Source organism: Dunckerocampus dactyliophorus, chromosome 14, assembly GCF_027744805.1.
Source record: "Dunckerocampus dactyliophorus isolate RoL2022-P2 chromosome 14, RoL_Ddac_1.1, whole genome shotgun sequence".
Lineage (NCBI taxonomy): Eukaryota > Metazoa > Chordata > Actinopteri > Syngnathiformes > Syngnathidae > Dunckerocampus > Dunckerocampus dactyliophorus.
The window spans coordinates 6,197,146-6,221,533 of NC_072832.1; the positions used below are offsets into that span (position 1 = coordinate 6,197,146).

At 41.5% G+C, this 24,388-nt stretch overlaps 1 protein-coding gene across 5 annotated transcripts in view; it reads left to right on the plus strand.

The window, feature by feature from the left end:
• Positions 1 to 24,388, plus strand: part of ehbp1 (EH domain binding protein 1) — a 137,828-nt gene that overhangs the window by 82,342 nt on the left and 31,098 nt on the right. For 3 of the 5 annotated variants that reach the window (XM_054798274.1, XM_054798275.1, XM_054798276.1), the window contains 6 exons: positions 5,870 to 6,017; positions 9,468 to 9,704; positions 12,066 to 12,232; positions 16,951 to 17,086; positions 17,216 to 17,319; positions 20,375 to 20,498. In XM_054798274.1, the coding sequence (XP_054654249.1) occupies positions 5,870 to 6,017; positions 9,468 to 9,704; positions 12,066 to 12,232; positions 16,951 to 17,086; positions 17,216 to 17,319; positions 20,375 to 20,498 (916 nt within the window). The remainder of the gene's footprint in view (positions 1 to 5,869; positions 6,018 to 9,467; positions 9,705 to 12,065; positions 12,233 to 16,950; positions 17,087 to 17,215; positions 17,320 to 20,374; positions 20,499 to 24,388) is intronic. The other 2 variants (XM_054798277.1, XM_054798278.1) reach the window with 2 other exon arrangements.

Sequence of the window (24,388 nt, forward strand, 5' to 3'; positions counted from 1 at the left end):
AAACAGGTTGTAATATTATGAGAAAAATGGTCGTCATTTTACGAGAATGTTATGAGTGGAAACAAATGTTATCGTAGAAGTAAGTTGTTTTAAAATCGTAATATTATGACAAACACACAAAACAAAGAATAAAGTTGTGAAAGGTTTCATTATGAGGAAAAGAATTACAAGAAGAAAGTCAAAATATTTGTAAAATTTAAAAAAACAACAAAGAAGTGTAGTGCAAGGAGAAAAAGTTAATCCTAATAATATGCTTTTCACCTATAATACAAAACTGACATGCAGGCTGTTTTTTTTGTTGTTTTTTTAAAAATATATTCAGTATGTAACTGAGCAAGGGGCTGCTCGGTGGTCTAGTGGTTAGCATGTTGGCCACACAGTCACAGTCTGGAGATCGGGAAGACCTGGTTCAAAACTCTGTTGGTATTTTCTGTGTGGAGTTTGCATGTTCTCCCCGTGCGTGGGTTTTCTCTGGGAACTCTGGTTTCCTCCCACATTCATTCATGTTCATTGGTGACTCTAAATTGCCCATAGGTATGAATGTGAGTGTGAATGGTTGTTTGTCTATATGTGCCCTGTGATTGGCTGGCGACCAGTCCAGGGTGTACCCCGCCTGTCGCCCGAAGTCAGCTTGGATAGGCTCCAGCATGCCCCCGCGACCCAAATGAGGAGAAGCGGCATAGAAAATGGATGGATGGATAACTGAGCATATCTACCTGGGTTGGTATATAAAACATAAATGATCAAAGGTTCCCCCAGCATCCTTTGATTTTTCAGCGGACATCTGTGGAAAAAGTTTGGACACCCTTGGCATAGTGTATTGGTAATAATAACAAGGATTTACGTACTGTATGTTTCAAGGGACCCAAAGGATGTTTTTTGTCTTGTCATTGTACTTCCTTGCTGAACTTTTAGAAAAGCCATTCCACTGAGCTTTGTCCAGCGTCAGGGATAGCGTCACTAGGAATAGGCACCTCCAGAAACCTCTTAAACCTCTGCGATAGTCTGGCTTTTGGGAGACTTCCTGGTTGCGTCACATGTTCCCACCCTTATCCTAACGTCACACTGCTATGCTGTTAGCATTACTAACATCACATAATTTAACTATTAAAATGCTAAGGTCCCAAGAAATAGAAACATATGAAGCAATGGTGGTTCAAATGAGTAAACATACTTACACCGTTATATTTATATTATACAGTATTTACTTGCACCGTAATATTTAAAGGAGGATCCTGCAAAAAAGGACTTTCCTGTTTATTTTGCGGTGCAATAGCTGTCAGTGATTGATCAACAGATAACTCGGCCGACTGTTTGTGCACCTCCATCATGCTTGAATCATTATTGTGTTGTTGGAAACTGTGGAGTAGTCGTGTGGATGTGTCTGTAAGTGTGTGTGTGTTCTAGTGCTCTTTAGTGCGTGTGGCCGGGCAAGATAGAGACCTAAAGCACCTCTTGACTGTGAATTAGCCTGTCATGACAAATGTCTGGAACTGCATGACTGGCTACCAGACTGGCTGGCTATCTGGGAGGTTGGCAAACCCCTTTTTAGATAGTGATTGTGTGTGTGTGGCATCACCGTGTGCCCACGCCAGCCCTCTGTACATGACCAGCGGTGCATGCCCGCCCTCCCTCGTTCTCCTTGCACAGAAAAGAGCAACCAAGGTGACAAACCTGCCTTTAAAAAAAAAAAAGAAAGAAAGAAACTCCAGAGCAGAGAGGGGGTCTTCACCGAGACGCCAAGCCCACTGCGGAGCCCAGTGTCTCAGTCTCGCAGTCAAGCGTTCAACCCCTCATCCCCTGGAGGTACCCAACAGTCAATGGCAGACACAGCGCATGATTGTTCTTGCTGGTGCCTTTTCTCTCTGTGTTTCCATTCTTGTGGAGGTGCTTCCCACTGACTACCAGCTTCTCTCATCCTTTTTTCCATGGCCTCGATCATGTACTGTAGCTCGGAGGTTGGTTTGCTTTGTGTAGTCTTTTCCCCTAATTTGTGTTCCAGTGAATAAAATGACTTTGCTTTTATTTCCCATTTTTGTCAGTTATCTATCAGCACTTACCTTTCATGCAAAAGGTGACATTGCATCACTACTTGGTTATCAGTTTTCGAAGAAATATTCATAGTCACTGTTGGTGATAGCTAACCAACCAATCCAATCTACAAAACTGAATGCACCTGAAAAAGATGCAAATCATCTTTCTTCATCTTTTTGTTATGATAACGTGTTAGACTCAACATTGTCTTAGCATCCTTTCTTTGAAACAGTAGTTTTCAAGTGAAAGTACGAAGGGCGCTGCGGTATACTTGCATCCAGAGACATTTTATCCCAGATAGCATGTTGTCCTTTACAATACACCTCTGCTCCATACCAAATACACATTCTCATATTTTCTAATCAGTGGCTTTATAGCTGACTGAGCTTGGCGCTAGTCACATGCATTTTCTATAGTGTTAATCCTAGCCTCTGGATAGACACAGTCAATTTCCCCATTCCTGTCCCTGGAACATCCAACCAAAAAATTTAGTGGGATGTTTTTCAGGGTGTTTGGGGCACAAAGCTGTATGGTTATTGCTACACAGCTGCAATTACGAGTGGTCCTGTCCCTATCTGCAATCAGTCCATTGCCAGGAGGCCCGCCTGTGACATTACCATTTATCATATTACATTTATAAAAGCAGGCTGACAACCGGCATGAAAAACAGTAAAATGCAAGATAATTACAATGGGCTAAGAAAGTCATATATTTTTTTTTTGCAAGGGAATGCAAAAATGAGAAATAGCCTGGGAAAGACAAGTCATGTTTATTCATGAAGTGATGTTGCAGACAGTCTAGTTGTACTACTCTCGCTAGGCTTTTGTCTCTGATTAGTTTAGGCATCTGCTTACATCAGGTTTTATGCTTCAGTGAAAGTAAAGACATGACTAAAACTAACAATAATATGATGTGTGTGACAATGGAAATGTGTAGTTTACTTTACTTGTGCATTAAACTATTTGGTATGCATGTTATTTAATAGAGGGCATAAAACGGAGCCCTGTGGAATGCCATAGTGCATGATTCCGAACCACTGTGGTATGTATGGCACATTAGTGTGTGTTTCACATAATTGAACCGAAAATGATTATTTATGTACTACAAATAATGTATCTCTGTTCATCTATATATGGCAGTGACATGACAGGCAGAACAATTAAGTGCTCTCATATGGCAGTCCGCATAGTCGTAGTAACAAATTACTCTAAAGATTTTTACTTTTTAAAATTACTTTTTTGTATCATTACTTTCAAAGAGGCTTGTTTTACACACATTCATGCAAATTGATATTTAAATGAATGTTTACATTTAAAATTTTAAATTAAGAGTGGTATTTATCAGAAAAAAAATGTGTATTGTTACAAAAACAATTTTTGCTCCATGCATCAGTGCTAATTTTCTCTGACTTTTAATTCTTTATCATCTTTCTATTTACCTCTGTGTTTTTATCATTATCTCTTAAAGGTGTGTTCCCATCTCCCTTTGGGCATCCCCTCGGGTACACACACCCACACACTCACGCACACACACACTGACAGTGCATTAAAGTTGCCGTCATTTACAATCCAACCTCATTGTCCCAGCGCAACAATGGCTACAAACAAACAATTGACATGGAAATGGAGAGATGTAGCTCATTAGCGGGTGCTGCTTGTTTTGTTAATGGATAAATGCCTGCTTGAATGGGGCCAGCCCTAAAAGCCCTGCCTCAATATGGAGAAGCCTGATTAACAGGAAACCACAGGGAGGGAGAAGAGTTACAGAGAAGAACTTCTTCATGGTCCCTTGAGGCTGCATCTTTGCGGTGCCGTTTGCAGCGCATGTATTGTGTGCTTTGGCTTTAAGTTGACTCTTGAGGGACACATTTGTGTACTTGTGTACTGCGGTGCAGTTTACGCAAGCTTAAATTACACTTGCAGGATTTTACCTTAACATCGTTGTGCCGTCACTCCCACAATGACAACATGATGCCACTGCTGCATAGTGTATGTGTGCTTGTTGGGATGGTCATTATTTACGTTTAGGTGCCGTCACCTGTTTGCTCTCACTATGTGTGTGCGTGTTTGTGTTTGTGCGTCTCAGCCAGTGGTCTAGGCTGCCTATGCTATCAGTAGGATCAGATTGGATCGGCCTGAAAATGTCATTTCTGCCATTACTATGATGACCATGGCTCAATACTTTGTGTGTAGTGCCTAGATAGTGTTTGTGTGCATTCATTTTCATTATGCTTTCACGTAATAAAGGTTTTGTGGAGTCTGTGTCGTTACATTAGTAAGTACATTGTCAAGCACATTCACTACAACTTTGGCTACATACAATAATGTAACTTTTAGGTAGGGGTGTCACGAGACACCCAACTCACGAAATGAGAGGAGGTCCATGAGAATGAGCCGCGACAATGTTTTAACATTCATTTTAGGAAAAGTAGAATGAAAAAATATGACTGGACAAACTTTATTTAACCAGGTCACAAAACAATGCAGGTGCATTTTTAAATGTTTGTCTAATAAATTGAAACTCAAAGATATTATTGTCAACATTTTCCAAATAAACCACTTTTATGATAATATACTGTATAATAATCATAATTAATAATAATAATACAACTCACTGTTTTTCTCTTATCTACTAGTTTTTGTCTATGCCAGGGCTTTCCGTTTGTCCTTTGATATTTATAATTAAAAAAGAAACAATTTATTAAAAAAAAAAAATTATAACATTATACATACATGTACATTTAAAGACAAATCTTTGTGGGGGTTTTTTTACGTAATTAACGTACATGCATCATGGCAAGCCACGGCTCTCTGTTATGACAAGAGACGGCGGCATAGTATAGCTCCCCGCAGAGTCACAAAGTGTCTGAGGCTCTTTTAGAACTTTATTCTTACCTGATCACAAACAGCGGTGCAATTCCAATACCATATATGTATATCCTACTCCAAACAAACACGTCTCTAGTCCATTCATTGCAACAACACTTCCTCATCGTCACGAGACAGACCGCGAGATGTGTTCACAGACACATCATCACCACAACGTCTTTATTATGCATCTATGGGTGGTCTAAATAAACAGAAATGCATTGAAAATCAATACGTGGTTATTCTTATCACTCACTTTGTAACTTTTAATGAGGAAGTACAATTTGGTTCGTTTAAGTGTGCTCGAAAATCCCAGAATATTCACTCAAAACATGTGAATGGGGTACACCCTGGACTGGTCGCCAGCCAATCGCAGGGCACATATAGACAAACAACCATTCACACCTTTATTAACCTAAGATGCATGTTTTTGGAATGTGGAAGGAAACCGAAGGAAACCTATGCGCAGGCAGACTCCACCCAAGGGAGAATCGAACCCAGGTCTTCCCGATCTCCAGACTGTGACTGTGTGGCCAACATGCTAACCACTAGACCACCGTGCGACCCTGATTGACTACTCATTATTTAGAAACAATGAATAATTATTTTTTTTGATGACTGTCTAGATCACATGTGTCAAACTCGTGCCATGGAGGGCCGAGACGCTACAGGTTTTCGCTCCAACCAGTTTCTGCAGCAGGTGATGTAATTGATGAGCTCCTTCCCTCAAACTGAAGGTGTTGATCATTAAAATCACCTGTTTTATTGACTGGCTGGAAAGAAAATTTGCAGTGTCTCGGCCCGAGTTTGACACCCCTGGTCTAGATCCTCCACTAAGGAACAAAATATGGCTCCTTGCCTGCGTGTTGATTCTTTTATGATGTTGTTCTCTAATCATGAGCGCTTGTGAAATTACAGTCAAATGTAAACACTGAAATGTTTTTATGTTTGTTTTTTTTTTTTTGGAGGAGCGGGATGCCGAGCGGCGGAGACAGCTCAGAGAGCGAGCTCGGCAGCTGATAGCTGAGGCCCGCTCTGGAGTCAAGATGTCTGACATGAGCCTGGACGTGTCTGGCACTGGCAGAGCCAAGGGCAGCAAGGCTAGCCTAGCTCGAGGTCAGCACACTCACGCATGCGCACACACACACAGACACTCCCAAACTTTCATAAACACTACTGTGTCTCAAATTGAATACTCCTGTCAGTACACTTCAGTGCGCAAATTTTGACATTGTTGAGCACTTACCGCAATTGACGTTCCCAATACTGTATGTACCAGCTTCTTCTTCTCTGCTTTTAAATGGTGAAATGCAACCACTGCACAGAGTACTATTGCCAACATTTTGATCACCCGATAAAATATCTGCCAGCTCACTGTACTACTACAAAATGGAAACTATTGAGGGTGGTAAGTGTCCAACACTGCGCACTCGGAATTTTGAATGCAACACCTGGGTACTGACAGTGCACTGCCTTTTGCCTTACTTTTCAATGTGAACACTAGTATTCATCCCACACCAAGTAAACACAAGACCAGTTTTGCCGAAACTGATACTTTTAACTTGACATTTTTCAAGAAGAATAATTTAGTTTTGCCTTTAATTTGTTGATCATGATTAGAATCTGAATAAAACAGTTTTTTAAATCAACAAAGTTATTTGTGAACAATTTAACAATATATAAACAAAACAATATGAGACAATACAACAATACCAACAAAATAATACGGTAATTCCCTTTTATTACATACAATTGTTTGAGGAAAATAAAGTCAATAGTAGAAAATAAGAAAATAAGCTCCTATTCAGATTTTTTGGCTTTGCCCTCCTGTTTCCAAGAACAAATTTCCTGAGTTTGTAAAGAATGTAACAATTTATAAATGTCATAATATAAACAACACAACAACAAAAATTATATATGTGAAAGCAAACATAGAAGAGAAATGATAAATATTGATGTCATCACGCTGGTATGGATTTGGTACTGATACTACCGTTGGTATCAATACGATTAATAGTTCAGTTGATTCTCCCACCCTAGTGAATGCTTTAATGCGCTCGAGAGCGTAAAGTGTAAGTACGGATGTGTGCGATTTGAGACACAGCACTACTCCCAGTGACCACACAACTGCTTAAGAAAATAAAAGTCACACAAGCAACCTTCTTAACACTCACATCCTCCATCATCCACACACTTCCATTACATTCTCTAAAGGGGTCCTGCTAATCCTTAGAGGAAAAACAAAATGTCATTTTGCACCGGACTGTGGGTCTCTATCAGCCAGTAATTGTTAATCAACACAACACATTGTGAAGCCAATTTAGACTTGGAATAGCCAAACTCTCCTAATAGTGGCCCCTTGGCTCAATGAAATGTTGCCGCGCGCACTTCCCACTGCTTTCCATTTTCTACAAATTGGGGGGTTATTATGAAAATGACCGTTATTGAGCCCTTTTGTTGTCATTTGTGTCAGACGCGTTAAACCCCTTATTTGTTTGTGCTGTGGAGGGTGCATTTGTGGTGTGTGTTGCATGTTAATGAAAGATGAACGACAGGTGAGTGTTGCATCAGGATTGTCATGAGGATCAAGGACAATGAAAGAAGAATCCTGATCCTGATGTTTTTCCTAGGAAGAGGAGTAAACCTAAATAACCAGCAGCGAGGTCAGTAGCATCTGGCTGAGAGTAGCCATTGATTTATTTGCTCCTTGAGCTTTTTGGAATCAGACTAATTGTTGATCTCATTAAACAAGGAGATGGGGAGAAGGAGGCGGGAGGAGTGCTGTGGGCTGTGTTACACAAGGCCTGCCGAGCAGAACGGCTAATCCTAGTCTCTCGCTCGCTCTCTCTCACTCTCTCTCTCTCCTCCATTCACACTCCTTTGATGCAACTCCACCTGCCCCCACCCTCCATGTTTTAGCCTGCAAAGAAACTTTCCAACTCCAACGTTCTTTAATTAGACCCCAGCCAGTTGCCACTTGCTAGCACGCTCCACATCGCAGCTAGCAAATTAGGAGAGGAAAGAAGGGAAAAACAGGAAATACTGTTATTGTGATTCTCTCTTCATTGTGAAGGAGACCAGCTTGATATTTGACTGCATGTTGTAGAGCAAGTTATGGTGCCGGGTGCAGTAGGGTTGGGTATTGTTTAAATCACATGTCTTAAACTCCAGGCCCCACAGGCCAAATGTGACCCGCCACGTCATTTTATTTGGCCCGCAGAACTATTTGGAATATATAATTAAGTTGGGCCACATTGCGGACCTCATCAAGCAACTTGCTTACAATGATCTGCGCGATAAAGTAATTCTGTCAGTTTCAACTATTTCTGTAGCATTTTTTAAATTAACTTTACATATTAACCACAGTTAAACTGTAAACAAATAAAAAAGACACAACTTTAAAATGATTACAGCTGTCTGTACAAAATAACACCTTTTTAAAGAGGCATAAGACAGTCAAAAATAATAATTTGAATTACAACACGGCGTGCTGGGAAACGAGTAATCCACCCTTTCCACAGCTGCAAACTTTTCCGGGTTTCACATCTCGTGGATTATGTTTTTTTTGTGCGTCCTTATGGTGTATTAGACCGATCTATCGGTGTTCTGTTTTATGTGTCTGTTATTGTATTTACTACTGCTACCTGTAGAGGGTTTTGTATACTCATGTTGAAGAGTTGTGCCGCGCCACGTCGTCGAGTGTTTATGTCCTTGTACCAGCATATTAGGAACCCACAGTAGATAATAGCCGGCTAAATAGAGCCACAACAGTTATTGGCTAAGGGTGAACCCGCTCATTGTGTTCTGCTTTCTGATTGGCTATAGACCAGTATCAATCTCCTTCGTGCCGTCGTTAGCAAACTAGCTAACCGTGTGAGCTGCTCGCTAACGGCCAATAACCAATAGAAGAAGCAGCAGCAGCTAACTGGCTAAATGACTCTTCGGTTCAAGAAGTAGGACAAGGAGAAGGACGACGGCAACGCCGCCAGGACCTGGCACGGTCGGAGGAGTGAATACGCATGAGTCACTTAATATATTGTGTCCAACCTAGTAAATTGATCATTCAAATTCAAACGAAATTTGAACTTAGAGTGTTTAAAATGTGAGAAAATGTTAATGCCTGTCTGAGAATGTGTATATAAAGTGTATTGTGAGGTGTTTTAAAACCTTAAATCACATATAATAACTGTAAACAAAGTTGGCTACTTCGCGGATTTCACTTATTGCTAATCAGCAGTCAGGACACATCGGAAACGTGACGTGCACAATATCACCTTCAACCACAGTGGCCGAGTCTTATTGACTGATTGATTCAAGCGTACTGATGGAAGTATTCAATTTGAGACACAACCATAGACTGAGCACCTATGATTGTTGAAACAAACTAACTATGCTTTTTAATCTTTTTCTTTCATTTTTAAACATTCATATATTTTTTTTATGTTATTAACCAGGTCTTCTTCTTCCTGTCTTTCTTCATGCCTGCACTGACCTTTTTTCCTTGGCTCTGCTCTTTAACTATTTTCTTCATGTTTCCCCACGTGCTATCTCACTGACACTACACAGATGTTGTGGATGGAGAAGAAGGTCGTCATAGCGATGAGGGTGCTGATGGTAAAAAGGGTGAGGATGAGGAGGAGCACTTCCATGTTGGTGGTGGCGAGGATGACCCTGTTACTGCAACCGCGTCTACATCCGCCCTGCCTACTAACTATGTAGCCCTGGAGGTCCCTCTCCCAGCTCCAATCAGAGGCCAGGGCCCCCTGGAGCTTACTAACCCCAGCTTTGAGCTAACATCTCTTGGTAAAGTCTCAGGATGTGGTACAGCATGCTGTGGTGGCGGACTGTTTTGTGCTCCTGTTTCTAACATGTCTCCTTTTCTGCATGCATATTTAATGGCTGTGTGTTCCTGTCATTTACACACAGTTTCATCTCTACTTAAATCCAAAACTAATATAATGATGAATTATGAAAGCAAAAGGCACAGAAATGTCCAAAATGTTATGAAGTCACACAAGTCTCCAGAACAGAAAAATATGATGGCATTTAGTCAATTTAAGTGAACACAGTAAATTAAACTTGTAATTTTAAAAAAATTATTCTCTAGTCAAAATATCCTAAAATAAATCAATGACTTTTTTAGGTTTGTGTGTGGGTGTGTGTGTTGAGGCACCAAAAAGAAAACATGAAAAAACAGATAAACGCTTTCAATTGCAGTATCTTCACACCTTTGTTGTTGTTATGTTGTTGTGTTTTCCTTCTGTTCTGTCCATTGATGTCGCTCACTCTTGTGGTCTTGAAAGCGTTTAATAATGAAAGTTGCAGCACGGCGATCACCATGCCCTCATGCTGGAAAGGCATGAAAAGTATATAGATGATATTTTCAAAATGTTTTACGGGGACGAGTCTCAGCAGGCTTGCAGGAGTTGTTCAAAACCATACTTTTTGAATTTGTGTTGTTATTTATCTAAAATTGATTCCTCATTGCCTCTTGGCCACATTTTGTGCAAAAAATGTCAAATTTTTTTAAAGTGCCTTTCAAACCACTTTGTAAAGAAATCATAAAAAGAACAAATAATATCAGATTAAATGAATAAATACTTAAACTGAAATTACTTGTCTATACAAGGTTTCAGGAGGTGTTTTATTTTTTTATGTTGCATGTGATGGATTGGAAGGTTTAATTTTGTAATGTTACTATTGACACAGTAACCAACAAAATAAATACTCCTCCTGCTATCACCCAATCAAAATTTGCTCCTTTAGATTACAGTTAGGTATTCCCAAACTGGGGTTCACCAGCCATAGGTTGAGGGTCCGCAAAATATTTTTTTGCAATAACAGAATGATGTTATGGTATATTATTAAAAAGTGAATAGGAACCACTCGGCCAATAAAAGAAACATTGTCAGCCAATGACTCACGTACATTAGGGTTAGTGAATTTACACAATACCCAAATATTTAGGTCCATCTACTTCATCAAGGGATGCAAAGCCCAAAGCGGCTAAAGCCTAGTTTATATTTGCACGCATTTTGTCCCTGCAGTGGGACGCAGTTTTGCGTGTCAATGAGTACATTTGTCGTAAAGGTGTGAAGTACGTGTAAACTCTGTGGGACTGGGTGCCAGTGCACACAGAAATATTCAAAATATGTGGCACGCATAATTTCTGTGGACGCACCGCCAACCTATGTGCAAACATTGCAGGCGGTGCGTGTCTCAGGAATGTGACTCTGTTGTCCCAAATCTTCATTGATGAAGCTGAAATGTGCGCATCCATTTTGGGCGTCTGTATGCATGCGTGTGTGTGTGTGTGTGTGTGTGTGTGTGTGTGTGTGTGTGTGTGTGTGTGCGCACATGACATGGGGAGGAGGTGACACATGACAAGGTCGCCCTCCTCTTCTTTCATCTCCCTCAGTGTAGCAGTGCAGCCTGGCAGGAGAGAGCTGTGTTTGCCACTCCCTGCAAGCAAGGTGACGCTAGAGAGGGAGGAGGAAACAGGCAGACAAACAAATTAGTACCTAAAGGGGAGCTATTAGTCTTGAAATCATGAATCACGTTAAAAGATATTCTTCACCTTTCATGCAGGTAATTACATTTGAAAACGAATGCAATGTATGTCAAAATATGCCATGTAGTTAAATATATTTAAGTCAGCTTTGTGTTACAGGTGACAAAGCAATTAGTTTGTAATTGTTCTCATGTGAGGCCATGCTTGTGTTGACAATATGCTGAGGGACAATAAAACATGAGCCGCGTGCCGCAAACAGCCCCCATACAGGACTTTGGAGCCTATTAGTGTTAATGCAGAATGGAAGTAGTGCATTTAGCAAGAAAATAACTTTTAGGGAAAAAAAATGAAGTAAAAATGAATAATGACGTCCTGAATGGGCTAACTAGGTTGGAAATGTCAACCTAATCCATGTTTTCATACATAATGTAGAGCAAAGATGAATAAAAACAAATGTACATGGATAATCACCTGTTGAAGGGTCTAATGTCTATATACAACGATTATTAAAGACAATAAAGTAAATGGACTTAGGAATAAGCTAACAAAAAACAATAAAACTCAACTCCCATATACTGTAGCTTTTTATTTTGTTTGTGTTGGTTGTTCATGTACTTTTTATTGATCTGTACTTTTGTGTGTGTGTTCCTCAGGATCCAACAGCAAGCACGTGGACCTGAAGCTGAAGAAGCTTGCAGAGGTCAAACCGTGCGCAGCCACTGGGCCATCTTCCCCATCCTCCTCCATCTCCTCCTCCTCATCCTCCACGCCCACCACCGCTTCCTCCAGCTCCCCACTCAGCCCTGTTGAAGGAGCTGAGGTATGCACTATTGCCACCTGTTATTTTCTACTGAGCGCTTCCGACCCCACCCTTGTCTGTACACTATCAAAGGGTCACTCCAATCAATTAGGTCTGATTGACCCCAGTTGTCAGCTGGCTGACGCTGTGAGCGCATCAGTCATTCTCACCTCTTCATAGGAGTCCATGCTGACTGGTGCTGTGATGCTCCACCTAACACGTAGGAGTGGAAGCTCTATTGACTCTGACCTTTCCAGTGTGTCACTGTGGCATGGGCTTGTATCTTCTGATGTGAATATTGAGTCGACGACTCGGTCAGACGGTCTTAACATCACTTTAATTGATTTTGAATGTCAAGTGGTGTAAGGTGTGTGTGTGTGTGTGTGTGTGTGTGTGTGTGTGCATGCGCCTTGTGTGTCCAACAAGTGATGCTCTCAGCGCTTATGGTGGCACAGGCCTCACTTTGATCATTGATTCACATAAACACCCTCTTGTGTTCAAAGCCTAAAAGGGCTTAGTCCTTTACGGCCATTGGAGTAACAGACAGTGCATGTGTGTGCGTGTATGCGTGTGTGTCCCTACTTGAACCACGTGGCAGTAGCGTCACCATTTGGATGTGTATGAACCTAAAAACTAAATAGGGCCCTATGATTATTAACGGAATTGGCCAATAAAAATGGAATCTACTGTTAAACGCGGAATCTCGCGGAACTTGACATAATGTGAATGAAATGCTGTCACAGAATGCAGAAGGAATGTTTGTGTGAGAAAGTATTTACCCGCAGACTGTTCAATTGTGGCAAAATCTCATCACAAGCCACCAAACTGTTGCTGAAATCCAACGCCTTTCCAACTTTACTTGGTCGTGTTGAAGGGTCAGCAGAGCAAGATGTAAGTAACAATTTTATCAGTGTCCTAATGGTTTACTTTGTGTAAGTAATCGGACAAAAGGGGTTCAGCAGCTGTCCGGAAGTCCTCGGGAGCGCTTGGGAGTGTGACCAATCACAACAGAGTCGGTTCGCCTCGAGGCGTGTCTGGAGGATGGCTGGGGGTGGCGTAAATTACACAGACCGTTTGAGCGGGAGGCAGGAAACACTGCAGGAAGAGGTACAGAGTCAGGAAGCTCGAGAAAGCTTTCTGTGGGGGTTATCATGTGTACCTGCTCTATAGGAGTCCAGAACTCAAAACAAAGGCCCGAAAATTAGTATAATAGGTCTGTAGGTTGGTTTGGACAAATATAATGGTAACAAATGTAGCTCATAAGAGTTTAATTAAAGAGGTGATATCTAGCAACTTCCATGATTTTCTTGATAGTAACCAAAATCACTTAAGTTCTTACATGAATAGCTGTAGCATTGTACTGCCAAAAAATGTAACTCTTATGAGCTATTTTTGTTGTCATTGTTATATTTGTCCAAACAAAGGTACCTTTAGTTGCGCGACGCTGACGTGCTGCAGGCGAGTCTGTAGCCGGCTAGTAGCTAGCCGGTGTGTTCAGACTAAGTGCCACTGCGCCAGTAGCATAGTTTGATGATTGGCAAAATCCCAAAAAATGTGCAGTTTTCCTTTAAAGAGCCACGCTGGACGACAATGAGTTGACAGCTTGGACTTTTGGCTCATTGGCTAGCACTGCTCAACTATGATCTGTGAACCCTGGTTCGATCCTGGGCGTTTGCGGGGCGGACTAGTCGGGTTATATTTATACTTGTATCTAACAGAGCAACTGTGGAAATTTACTACTGTATGTCAATGACAATAAAGTTTCCCTACATTTTTTTAGTTCTGTGGTAGAATCCAGGTTAATAGTGTCATGCTTTTATTTTGCAGCTTACTTTGCACTGAAGAGGACGTCAGTGTGTGCATTTTTGAATGCTGTGTAGCTAGATAGTAGTTGTCATGTCACGCTTCTTAGCAATAATGATGACGTTAACAATGCAACACATGTCGACATAAACGAACCCATTTTTTGTAGAAATGATCTTCTCAGCGGGCACTTTTTAGTGAAAAGAACACTGTCGACTGGGACTTGACGAGTTCATCGACCTAAGCGGGTTGACTGTCTGAGGTGAATCAGCATCAGTATGTACAGTTCAGTGTAGGCATATTGAGACTGCATTGTGTCTAGCGCTGCCCTGTTATGTTAAAAAAAATACCAATGCATCAGTGTGGCTTGCCCAGGTGTGATAAAGTTTTAACATCCACACCCAAAAATCCTCCAGGAGGGAGGGCCAACCTGTAGGAGCGTCACCAAACGCTGTCACGCTCCCTCTCATTAGCAATTGTGCGTTTGCGCCGCACTCCCCCCAGCCGTGCGCGATAAGGCTGCGTGGCGCTCAGCAGACGGCAGCATTAGTCACACAGCACCCCTTCCCCGCCTCCTGTGTCCGCATTCACACCAAACACCAAAAAAAAGCTCTGAATCACCATGGCTGCGGCTTACCACCAAGATGATGGCGGCGATAAGAGATAAAAGAGAGAACGGGTGATGGTGGGGGGGCTACACCCTAATATCTGCTGGTTCCAGAGCAGAACAGAGGGGTGTCCAAGTGGGCAGGTGTTCCATGTGCAGTGTGTCTCAAGAGAGAGAGCGACTGTTCCTATTCCACTTTGTGTAGTTTTGTGAAGGCATATTGCCATTTGAGTCCTTGCATGGCACATGCTCATGATGTTGACCTTTAGCTTGTAGGCAAACAATAATCAGGCATCTTCACTGGTCACGGTAGCGTCCTTTAAATGCACTGTTTACTTTTCAGTACTATTTTCTCAACCTTAGTTTAGTGTTTCACCGTCAGCCCAGCCAAATACACCGTTCTCACACCGTGCATGTGTGCACCCCAAATCTAACTGCAGAGCAGTGATCGCATTACAGATGGCTACACTGCACACGTGCATGTGTACTTGCGTTTGTGTCGAAGCCCCCCCCAGCCTGCCACCCAAATGCTGTCCCAAGAGGACAGAAACCTTTCTCTGTGTGTCTTTGAGGGTTTGCATGTGATCATCACCTTCCTCTTCAACATTTCCCAGCAGGCCCCGTAGCTTTCAGCAGTCCAAACAGTCGTCAATTAAATAAATGCATATCCTTGAGTACACAACAAGGACAACATCACTTCTTAACATCCAATTATTATGAATTTATTCTCCCTGTCAAAAACAAGCAGAAATGATTCCAAGAAGCACTTGACTGACTTGGTTAACAGCAGCTTGTAGAACTTGTAGGACCAGGAGCACTGACTGATGTGGATCATTGATGTCATGTCTTCCAGAATTTAATTGGTTACTGTTATATTGCATTTCATAAACAGATTTCCCTCCCTATGACTCTACATGAGGTTTTTAGTTACTGGCAGACTTACCGAAGCAAACAAAATTTAGAAAAGACTTAATTACTCGCTTTGTTTTTGAGCATCAGCTATCGGAAGCTCCCCGTTTAAAGCCAGTTCCACGCTCTCTCTATTACGCCGTTTGACTATCTCCCTCCGTCTCAAGCGGCGGAACATGTTTGCCCTAATTGTCGACTTTATTGCACTTTTGGTCGTCTTATTAGTGTTAGCGCCGGCACCGGCCTCCGTCGGTTTCTTTTCCACTCGGCTTGGCTCATTTGGAGGCGCGCTAATAAAGCATTCCTGCATGCCGTTTTTGATAGCGGGAGAAGCGAGTGTGGAGCTTTTTAACACGTGTTCACTTTGAAAACAATAGCTTTTCTCCCCTTTTTGCATAATTTGAATATATTTTCTGGCTCGGGGTTTTGTTGAAAGTCAAGTTAATTGCTTCCTTTTTGTATCTCCCTTGAGTAAGTGAGGGGGTGGGGGGTATTTGAGTGTGTCCGTATTTTTCTGTAGACGCAAACAAGCAAACCACAGTGTTGCTAACCTATCACCTTCCACCAGATGTTCCATGGTGTTCCATCAGGAGGTGGTTAATGCACAGGTGTTAATACATTTTTTTTTATTGCAGGTAGTTATTTCTCCAAGTTATGCAAAAACATATTACATTTTCCCAAAACATTTTAAGGGGTGGCACCAAGGAAGAAACCACATTTTACACTAAGGACAAGGAAGGAATAAAAATGTAACGATGCATTTAAAATAAAGCCAAGTAAAGCAAGGACAATGAGAATAAATATGTATTTGAATCGCATAATTTAGTAACATCTAATCAAGTAATTTCTGTATATAAATTAGTCAACAGCTTATTGGTGATGATCAATGAAGGTATGTATTGTTGACTTATTCTTGAAACATCCTTGAAAAGACAAAGAAAAACATTTATGGTACATTTACAGTATCATAAGCAAGGGCTGGTGGTGTAATTGTATTGTTTTAGTGTAATTTTAATTTGCCTTTCGTGCAAATAGCACTGGCTACATTCTCGGGCAGGCCCCCCCAACACCCAGCCATTAGAGATGTCCAGTTCCTGTACCAAGCCCGGATAAATGAGAGGACTGCATCAGAAAGGATGCGCCATAAAATTAAGCCAACTCAACCATGCGATTGACTTGTGTGGCGACCCCTAAAGGGAAAGCGGAAAGGAAGGGAAACTATTATTACAAAAAAATACGTTTTAGCAATTGGAGGATGCCCAGTGGGATACGTTGTGGTGATCTATGACCGTGTATTCCTGATTTTTTTCACCTTTACTAGTTCTGTGCTTGTTTTGTGCATGTATTAGCTCTCACAAAGTGGTTAGCGTATTGTCTTATTGGTTCTAATGCCGTCGTCTTCTTCCTCGCGGTCGGACAGAACGCAGACGAGTTGCGAGCGGAGCGACTGCGCCGAGCCACCGAGAGGCTGCGCAACCCCGTGGTCTTCAACAAGGACTCTGCGGTCAGAAAGACGCAACTCAAGTCTTTCAGTCAGTACGTGGAGAACAGACCAGGTAGGTTGACGGAAGGGTGCGGGAAATTAGCGTCCATGTACGTTACTGTAGATCCTCACAGGTTTGGTAGCAGAATTTCAAGAGCCATCTATGTCTGATCGTGTGTTAATCTCTTTGACTGCTTTCCAGAGGTGAAAAGACAAATTTCTGCTCCTGAGGACCTGAAGAAGACAGAGGATGACGATTGGGGGTCACAGATGGAAGTCGACATCCACAGACCATTTGAAGAAGAGGTTTGTTCGTTTCCTTGTCCATAGTTATGCAAACATATGTTGTTGTTTTCTGTAGTCTGTGCAAGTGGAAGCATGTATAGGTTAAAGAGTAGAAGGTCCACAATGGAGGAACTCCAAAAGTCATTTTTGCTCAGATTTGTGGATGGACACAAAAAAAATATTCGAAACAAAGAAACCACAACAACAAACATAATGTTACATTAATACCTTACTACTGAGCATTTAGTGGCTTTCTCCATTAGGCTTTCATTGAATTACCTGAGAGAATTCTAGCTGTTTTTTCCTTAACTGCTCCTTTTTGTTACGTTTGCCTCCCGTAGAACCCTGGTTCCAAAGTTCACACACACTCCCTCTCCTGTCCTCTCATCTCTGCACACACATCTTAGTATTGATCTAACATACTGCCATTTTAATTATAACAATGTTAGATATCTACTGGACGTGTGTGTATTTGCAAAGGAGTTACGTATGCCTCCAGTGCGCGCACACACACATGCACATTTACTCCTCTCGGCCTGTGTTTGAACTTGAGTGCACAAAGTGTGTGTGTGTAAGACTGCTATAATTTCATTGAGTGTGTGTCAGCGGAGACAGTGGGGTGAATCTCACTTGCCAGGCAGCCCTCTCTTCTATCGGCGACCTCACACACACACACACACACACACACACACACAAACGCGCACCCACCACTGCTGCCTGGGCTCCAGGGTTAATGGGTGTTCAACCTTTCCATTATCCCGATCAGCCAAGAATTACCTGCTGAATGATGTTTGCATTAATATAATATATATGGTAATTTCCCTCCTCTTAATTACGGCTGGGCCGAGTGCGGCAAGGGGAGTGGGCTGATCATGTGTAAAATTGATTTGCCAAGGAAAAATATGGCGATAGAGCGAGAGCGCACGAGGAGGGGAGGGCCGAAGGGGGGAGACAGGCTGCAGGGAATCAACACACACACACACAGATACACGTTGGCGAGAGCAAAGGGAAAAGTGCTGGCCTGGGTGGAACAAGGGAGTGAAAAAAAAACTTTCCCCTGCACACTTCTTCCCATTAAGAAAAAGGAAGTGCATCAGCAGTAAAATGGAGATACTTTCACATGCAGCCTCAGTACTGAATTTGAATAAACGCTCCATGGAATAGCAAGCATGCTCACACCACTTAGGAATGGTGGGTGTGTGAAGTGTAAATGGTTAAAACATGAACACTTGTGTGTCATGTCACATAGACTGACAAATGTGGGAGGCCTGAATGCAACATTTACATTAAAAACTGAAGGCAATGCGAAGGTCATACTTCGCTAAAAAGTCACTGCAACAGGTCATCTTTTGCATCCCGACATGTTCATTTCCATTTTGCTGTAATCAATTAGAACCCGCACATTAGTTCTGAATTTTCTCATTTAAGATTTATAATTATACTCACCATTGCAATGCATGTACACAATAATAAGGCACCTGTCTCACATGGGTCTTCTCCTCACCCAAGAAATGTAGAAATTAGTTCTGGAATTTTTGGTCATCCTGCCAGCACGCAAATAAGTGGCAATAAAACATCATAACCGTCTTGGAGGAAATAATTACTAAAGTACTTTTAGGAAATAATAATAACTACTCAGCTCTTTGTATTTGGTTAATTCCAAGGAACATTTATGTTGACCTCTGATTTGTTCATATTTCAAAACAGTTCTATGGAAATAGAAATACATTAGACCCTCATTCCCATGATGCGTCCATTATTTGTAGAGTTATGTTTGAGACCTCCTGCGAACAGAATGCAAATAATGCACGCACTCAAAGATGCCAGATGTTTACACTCTAAGCCCTATATTGTGGCTCACACTTATTAAATGCATTTTAAATTGTAAAATGTATACGTACTCACCACTAATGATATGATAATGAAAGATTGTTACGAGAACAGATGGAATCAGAGCCACAGTCTAGCCTTTAGCCTGGTTGCCAGGCTATCGCGACAACCGCGCTCGCATCTCACTCTGAAGCGGCTAGCAGTGGCACATGGCTCAGCTGGTCCGCAGGCCCCTGGCACCTCCTGGCTTGCAGTCCAAGATGATGACGGCGTTTCTCCATTGCCGCGTCTACATAATCCACACTGTTAGCCTAATTCCAGTGATGACGTCCGATCACATATTAACCTTTGGCATTTTTTAGACCAGATTGTAACAAAGTTGACTCAAAGCTGGTGCTTCTGTAACAACACAGGGTGCCACCATCTTTAAATCTACGTCACATACTGACTGTAATGTGCATGTATGCTGTGTTATCCTGCACATTTTATGCTCTATTATCACGTACTGTATTTATAAATGATCACCGACTTAGGCTGACTGAGATGCAGAATGACGGCCTATATTTGGAGATGAAAAGCACTGCTGGGCGTGTTTTCCTTAAAAAAAAAAAAAAAAAGACATTTTGTCAAGAAATCCTCACGGGGCCACAAATGTAGCCACTGTAGTCTGTTCCTGGGTCTAACTGTACAGGCAACGTTTTAAATCTCATTGTTACGCTGTAAAAATAAGTCAACCGCTGTATACACACATACATGCAGATCACTCTATTTGACTTATACATTTGAATTGTCAGCCCTTTTCCCCAAATTGTAATACTTTTAGGGCATTGGAATTTTGATACTCTGCTGTATTTTAAAGTTTTCCGCAGGCGCGCTGCCTTGGAGGAACATTGACGTGCTGCACGTGCAAACTACTAAGCTTTGCTGCATCTTTTGCAGTTTGGAAGACGAGTGAGAAAAATATCAAACAGAAACACAAAAGCGTGTCTGTTGTTTAGCACTTTTCTTTGTGGTGAAATTGTCTTTTTTTTGTTTCTGGAGGAAGTCTTGATGATGAGTGAACAGAATTTGTGTTTTATGATGACTTTTTTTGGCTTCCATCCATCTCGGTTTTCCTGTATTCTCTTTCATTCCTCTCTTTCATGCCATATCGCTCTACCCTTCTCCTCCTCCTCCTCCTCCTAACCGTGTTCTCTCTCTCTCTCTCACTCTCTCTCTCGCTCTCTCGCTCCCTGGCGGCCAACAGAAGGCGTTCAAAGACACGAGTCAGTATGTGGTCGGGGAGCTGTCTGCGCTGGAGAGCGAGCAGAGGCACATAGACGCCCGAGCGGCTCGCGTGGAGAAGAGGCTGCGCTATCTCATGGACACAGGTACCCCAAGCCCAATTACACTGGAAAAACTGTTTTGGCAAATTGAGCATACACACATACATACACACACACACATACACACGGAGAGAGAGAGTGAGGCGTCAACACGGGAGAATCTTTGAAGCCACCACCACTTCCCATTGCCCCCCCCCCCCCCCCCCCCCCCCCCCCCCCCCGGTTGCGCAGGGTGGATATGAAAGGAGGGGGTAAGGGAGGAGAAGGGGCGTGAAGGGAGGGAGAGAGAAGTGGGTGAGGTGAGGTGGGAGTGTGTATCGGGGATGGGAGAAGAAGGGAGACCTCTCTGGGCTGGGGTGATAAGGGAGCCCTTCATGGGGGAAACGATAACTGGGTGTGATAGCGCAGCCCCGACCCAAAGTCTGCGCCGCCGTTTGCTTTGCCAGCTAGCCCGCTTGCTATTGAACAGTGCGCTCAGCCATGCACGGATACACACATACACCCTCCCTCCCCTAGTACATATCTGGCCTCGCTTGATATGCTGTGTAAGGAAAGACGGGGGTGAGTTAAAGGGAGGCAAAAAGTAAATGTGGAAGTGAGGTGAAGGAGGGGCAGGTTGTTTGGGGGAATAAAAAAAAAAAAAAAAGGCAACACAACATGGGCATTGACACAGTTCACAAATCCACGCACACCCACGCATACAAAGTGCATTCTGCTTTGGCGTACAGAGACGAATAAGATTTGGCCGTGGGTAAAAAAGCCTTGTTAAGACATGAGACCGTGTGCCCAGCCAAAAGAACCGCCTTGGTGCCGTTAAGTCCCCTGAGTGAAATTGAAGAAAAGCGTCCCATTCGCGATACTAAAGCTTCTCACTTGTCGGCCAAGAATGCAGCTGGGAAAAAAAAACAGTCAAATGTTAGTCTCACAGAACTTGGCAACTTTAGTAACTGGAGCCGACATGGAATCATTTTATTTGGATCATTTTTAAATGTAGTGTGTCGACATGACCAAAAATTGTATCACTTTCCTCAAATGATGGAATTATGACATGTTGATGTTTTTATTGCATCCTTTTATGGAATGCATGCACATACAGCATCATCAACCATTGGATTAGCCATTAGATGTTGGAATAAATTATTAACAGGGCTGTCAAATGATTACAAAATGTAATCAAATCACAATTTTCAAATTAATCATGATTAATAGCCACTTGCCATTTTGTGTGAAATATGCCCATTTTTGCTGTATTTTATGAAGAGGAAGATAAATGCTGGGCACAATTATACAGTATACAGTATATTTGTATGTATTAACAGCTCCAAATGAACTGGCATTTGAAATCAAGCTAAAAGACACCACATTTGTCTGAAAATGTATTTGCCTAACGCTAGTCTCTTTAATAGTAGCAGAATCACACTTTAACCATGTTATTATGAGACATGACGAGTTTCGTTCAAAGACACCACGTAACTCAAGTTGAATTCACGTTTTGAGTGTAGATGTATTTTGTGGGATTTCCGAGCATGCTTAACTGGCGAAAATTGCATTTCTGCAGTAAGTTCTGTAGTTCCGTTATTCTTAGATAAGAATATCCACTTGCTGTTTTTCTTTGTCTTTTTGTTTATTTAGAGCACACGGACACGCATAATAACAAGGTTGTTGTGATTTTTGGAGTGTCCATGAATGCATCTTGCGGTCGTCTAGTGACTTTGAGGAAGTTTAAAAATGTTAACACGCTGTTTTTGACAGCCCTAATTATTAAACATTTTTATTGAAATTATGTAGTTAATTTTAAAAAATACATTGAATGGATGTAAAATTATTTTGATATATATTTTATTAATTTCTAAAAATATTATAATTCATATTATTATTCAATTATTGCTTTTTAATCCACTTTTAAAAAATGAATTATACCATTACTAAATGCATTTTTAGTTAATCACTTAAAAATACATTACATTTTAAAATGCACATTATTTTAATTATTCTTATAGTATTGTAATTAACTAACTTCTAAAAAATAATTTTATATAAATTAATTTAGTACATATGGGAAAAAACACCTTAATAACTTAATTAAAAAATAATGTACATTTTGATTTACAAAACAATATTTCCGAAAAGAAATAATGTTCCGTTCTGGAGTCAAACTGTGATGTAAAACCTGTATTAACCTTGCAATGTTTTTAGTAACCTTAACCTACAAGTAGCTTAGTTGCATTACACCAAGTAGTGGTCTTCACTAATTACTAACTTTTGTGGGTCATCGCTGACATCAGCACCAAAAATGATGGATTTGGCCTACAGCATCCCAAAAAACAAACAAAGGAAAGTGAAGAAGAACAAGATGAGGAGGTTTTCCAGAGAAGGAATTCAGGGTGATGGGATTTACACTCACCTCCCCATTCCATTTGGCTGCCTGTATCACGACTATCTTCTCCTCTGTTTGTTGTGTTGGCTTTACTCTTCTGCGCCTCCCTCCCTGCCTCCGTGCCCTCTTCCCCGTCAGAGCACCTGCCATTGTGTCGATGTGAAAAGCCGGTTTTCCCCTCCTCCTTCACCCGCTGATAAAGCAGCCGCTAGCCAGAAAAACGCCAGGTGATTTACTCAAACACCTTAGCCATAAAGATTTTTTTCTCTTTTTTTGTATCCATATAAATATATATACGCCTCTACCTGCAGCCCTCTTCTGGAAAATATCAGTAATAAAGCAAAGGCGAGGGACAACAGGGAAGGACGAAATAAGGAAAAGGATATCAGGAAGAGGAATTCACCTTGCTTGCCTTGTCCTCGTAGGATCAGTGGCGAGTGGAAATGAGAAAATGTGCTTTACACAACAAGCCAAGCAGACAAGAAATGTCTGTTTGCTAGTACTGTAAATCAAAGAAAAGCAGCCACTCTTAAATATGAAACAGAACACCTTCTCTGGTTCCTAAAAACTGCTCTTCACTTTCCATATCTCAGTCTGCAGCGTTTATCCTTGCACAAACTCATCCAGTAGCTTATGGATTGTGCCTTTAGTCCAACGTCCGGAGGCAACCGAGCGTTGACAGGTGGTCACTGAAGTCACCTTTATCACCTCAGCCGCCGAGGTCACCTTTCTCTTCACTATCATTGAGGATAACGCCTCAAATCTTGGATTGAAGCCGCTTTGGAGCACTCAGGTTGAAGATTTTTAGTGTATTTTTTTTCCAGTTAGGATATACACTTTTATTGCCTATAGCAAGTCAGTTGTATTATTCTACATTTTATTATATTATGCAGTGGAACCCACTTAAGTCGTCCTCACTTACATCTGTGTCGACCAACTCATCAAGTGAACGCACCACCGTGTTGTTGTTATCACTAAAAAATGCCCGCGTAAGTCAACTTACATGGGCGACCCCTTTCGTAAACACCAAAAGGGATCATTTCGACGAAAACTGGGTTTGTTTATGTCAACGTGTGTTGCAGTATTGTCAACTTCATCATTATCGCTAGTGATTTTTTTAAAATATATAAAATATGTGAAAACACAAGAATCCAAATATAAAAATGCACAAATGGAGAAAAACCATGTCAACACACTACCATAGGTTGAAAAATCCTTTATTATCACGCATTCTCATTATCTTTGCCAAAGTCACAAGTAAATGTGCAAGCAATGGCTTTCAGTTTCAATTTCCACTTATGTCGACATACGCTTATGTCAAGGTTAGTCAGTCAGTCAGTCAGTCAGTCAGTCCCTGAGGCGTTGACATAAAGGGTTCCACTGTATGTATGATTATTCAATGATATGCAGGAGTAGCTCCATTTTACCATTGGTTTGCATGTATGATTCATCATTGTTGCGCCTTTCCTGGAAATTCAGGCTTCTGATTGGCTAAAATAGAATCAGGGTTTGTAGCGCTACCTGTTGCTACAACTTTAAAACCTTCATCTTCTGTTGT